Here is a 2713-nt window from a genome sequence, read left to right on the forward strand (position 1 = left end):
CCAACTACAAATCGTTTGAGGTACTCCTCTCAAGGATCGGTTGAAAATTGACCAATATATGGATATGGTTTGGGGCCAAAATTAACTTGAAAGTAACCGTTTTTTTAAGAAAAACTTTTTAGTGCTGGAAAAGCTTTGATATTTTTCACGTTTTGGCGAATGTCTTTGAAAAATCTCGCAACACTGGTCGAAAATCAGATTTGGCAACACTGAATTCACATCAAAATAGCCCTGTATTAGTAGTAACACCCGGTTTTTAAAGTGACTAATTCCAAATTTTGTTTTATTTAATTTAACAACAAATCCCAAGAACTGCAAGATGGCACAGATAATTGAGTCGGGTAAATCGGATTTCATCAAGGCGAATGTGTCCAACTCCCACAACGATGCAGTGGCTTTTGAGGTGAAGCTTGCCAAGGATCTAACAGTGGCTGAGCTTAAGGTAGGAAGAACGAATATTAGAAGGAATTATGTACTAATTACCCCCACTTTTGGTTTCCTCTAGAGCAAACTGGAGATATTGACTGGAGGCTGTGCTGGAACTATGAAAGTGGAGCTCTACAAGGGTGACACATGCCTGTCCACGCTGGACAACAACAACGCCCAGCTGGGTTACTATGCCAACTGCGATGGCCTGCGTCTGCACGTCATCGATAGCTTCGCCAACTTTAGCTTTGACAACGCTACCGTTGAGAAATTCGAGCTGACAAAGGATCAGTATGACCAGCGAACCAATTCTGTGAGAAACTACCTCAAGCAGAACAAGCTGGGCAAGTACAACGAAGAGGAGATGGCCCAGGCTGAGGAGAAGCGCCGGCAGCAGGCCGAGGAAATGCAAAAGCGGGCGGAACTATGCATCGTGGGTTCAAGATGCGAGGTAACAGATAAATCCTACTCGGTTTCTTGAGAAGATTGTACTAAAAGTTGATACATTTAGGTCACAGTTCCTGGGAATCCACGACGTCGTGGAACCATTCGGTATAATGGAGAGCTGGATGGTAAGAGTGGGGTTTTCATTGGAGTAGAATATGATGAGCCTCTTGGGAAAAATAATGGAAGGTATGGTTTTTACGTCCCTTAATATCTATTTAGATTATATATTCCCTTAATTCTTCATTGCAGCGTTGCTGGCAAAGCTTACTTTACCTGTCAACCCAACTATGGGGGCTTCGTCTCCCCACTTTCCGTTACGGTTGGTGATTTCCCAAAAGAAGAGTTCAACCTGGATGATGAGCTCTGAGAGCTTCTATTCGGTGTAGCTACCACAAATCTCAGAAAATTACTCGCACATCGCACACACGCCAGATTAACCAAAAGACTTACCAGGCAATTATACCTTATTTGTACGCAGCAGGAAAACTAATTTTAGTTATGCCATTTTGTATTTATTAATTAAAACATCTATGTATGTATGTATATCAGATATTCTTACAACATGATTATTCGTAAATTCTATAATCGGCTTTATCATAATTCTGATTTAATGGTGTTCTCAATCATTTATACTTTATCAATCATTTTTTGTTTTACAATAACTCAACCGTTTGTAAACGAAAATAAATACCAGAAATAAGTATACGAACTAACATATTGTGCAATGTGTGTGTGTTGATCTGGGGCGCGTTAATGAAGAATTAACTGGCCACAGCTGTGGGATAACGAAAAACACAAGGGACGTGAAGTTATAGCAATGCTTACACAGATAGATATATATGTCTCTTTTTTCTTTTGGGAATACGGGAGTTCGGCGTTCTAATTGAGAGGATATCGTTCGGCGTATATGTAAGAAGCTGCTTGCTTTATATATTTATGCATGTATTATATACTTATGTGTGTTTATGCAGTGCCTAGTCCTAGTAATTATTAATAAGTTTCAATTAGCTGTCATTTAACAACAAATATATATAAAACGATGCATGCTTTTCTCAAAGGTTAAGAATTATAGAAATGCGTCACAATCATGATGCAGACGTAGACAACTTGATGTGCCACTATGTATATGTTTTGGTATCTATAGACTGTTGTTTTTGTTTTTGAGCCTCCACAACTTAGATAAATGGTCGTCTTTTTTCATTTTTTTCTCCCCCTACTCATCTCACTTGAGATCGCTCTTGTCCCTCGAAATCCCATTTACTTTATCCTCATAACACATAAAATTCTGCTTCAGATACATGCTCTCAAGCCACTGGCTCTGGGTCTTTTCCTCGGGGGTAAGTTGAACTTAGCGGAAACTAGGTAACAATTGGCCACAATTGCGTCTGAGTTTTAGGTTTCGGAGTGGTTTTCAGTAAACTTGTAGCCTTAACAGTAATATACATACATTTGTTGTCTGTTGTGTGTTTATTGTGTAGAGTTCTATGAACTGTTTAAATCAAATGAAGTTGTTAACCAAATGATGTCAGGTATAAGTACCAATGTATACCAACTATGCGTATTCGAGCACGGGCCTAATAATTACAATAGATGAGCGTAGAAGATAGAAGATATTGCTGATTATATTGATCATACCTCGATCTCGACAAACAACATTCGCGAGAATACATATATATATATATGGTCTTAAAATGAAACAACCCGAGTTCGGATATCTGTATATATTGTGTGTGTTCTTTGATCGTTTGGTTTGCCAAGCAAAATTGTTTACTGGATATCGACACATAAATGCAGTTTATAGAGCGTTGATTGGTTTCTTGTTTAATATTTATTGTTACTG

At 38.5% G+C, this 2713-nt stretch overlaps 1 protein-coding gene across 1 annotated transcript; it reads left to right on the forward strand.

Moving 5' to 3' along the window:
* Positions 1-206: 206 nt before the first annotated feature.
* On the forward strand, positions 207-1586 carry Tbcb (tubulin-binding cofactor B). The gene is made up of 4 exons (XM_017238068.3): positions 207-442; positions 506-877; positions 938-1059; positions 1123-1586. The coding sequence occupies exons 1-4, from the start codon at positions 320-322 to the stop codon at positions 1238-1240; spliced, it is 735 nt and encodes a 244-aa protein (XP_017093557.2). The 5' UTR covers positions 207-319; the 3' UTR covers positions 1241-1586.
* Positions 1587-2713: the final 1127 nt, after the last annotated feature.

This window comes from Drosophila bipectinata, chromosome 2R (genome assembly GCF_030179905.1).
Source record: "Drosophila bipectinata strain 14024-0381.07 chromosome 2R, DbipHiC1v2, whole genome shotgun sequence".
NCBI classification, from domain to species: Eukaryota; Metazoa; Arthropoda; class Insecta; order Diptera; family Drosophilidae; genus Drosophila; species Drosophila bipectinata.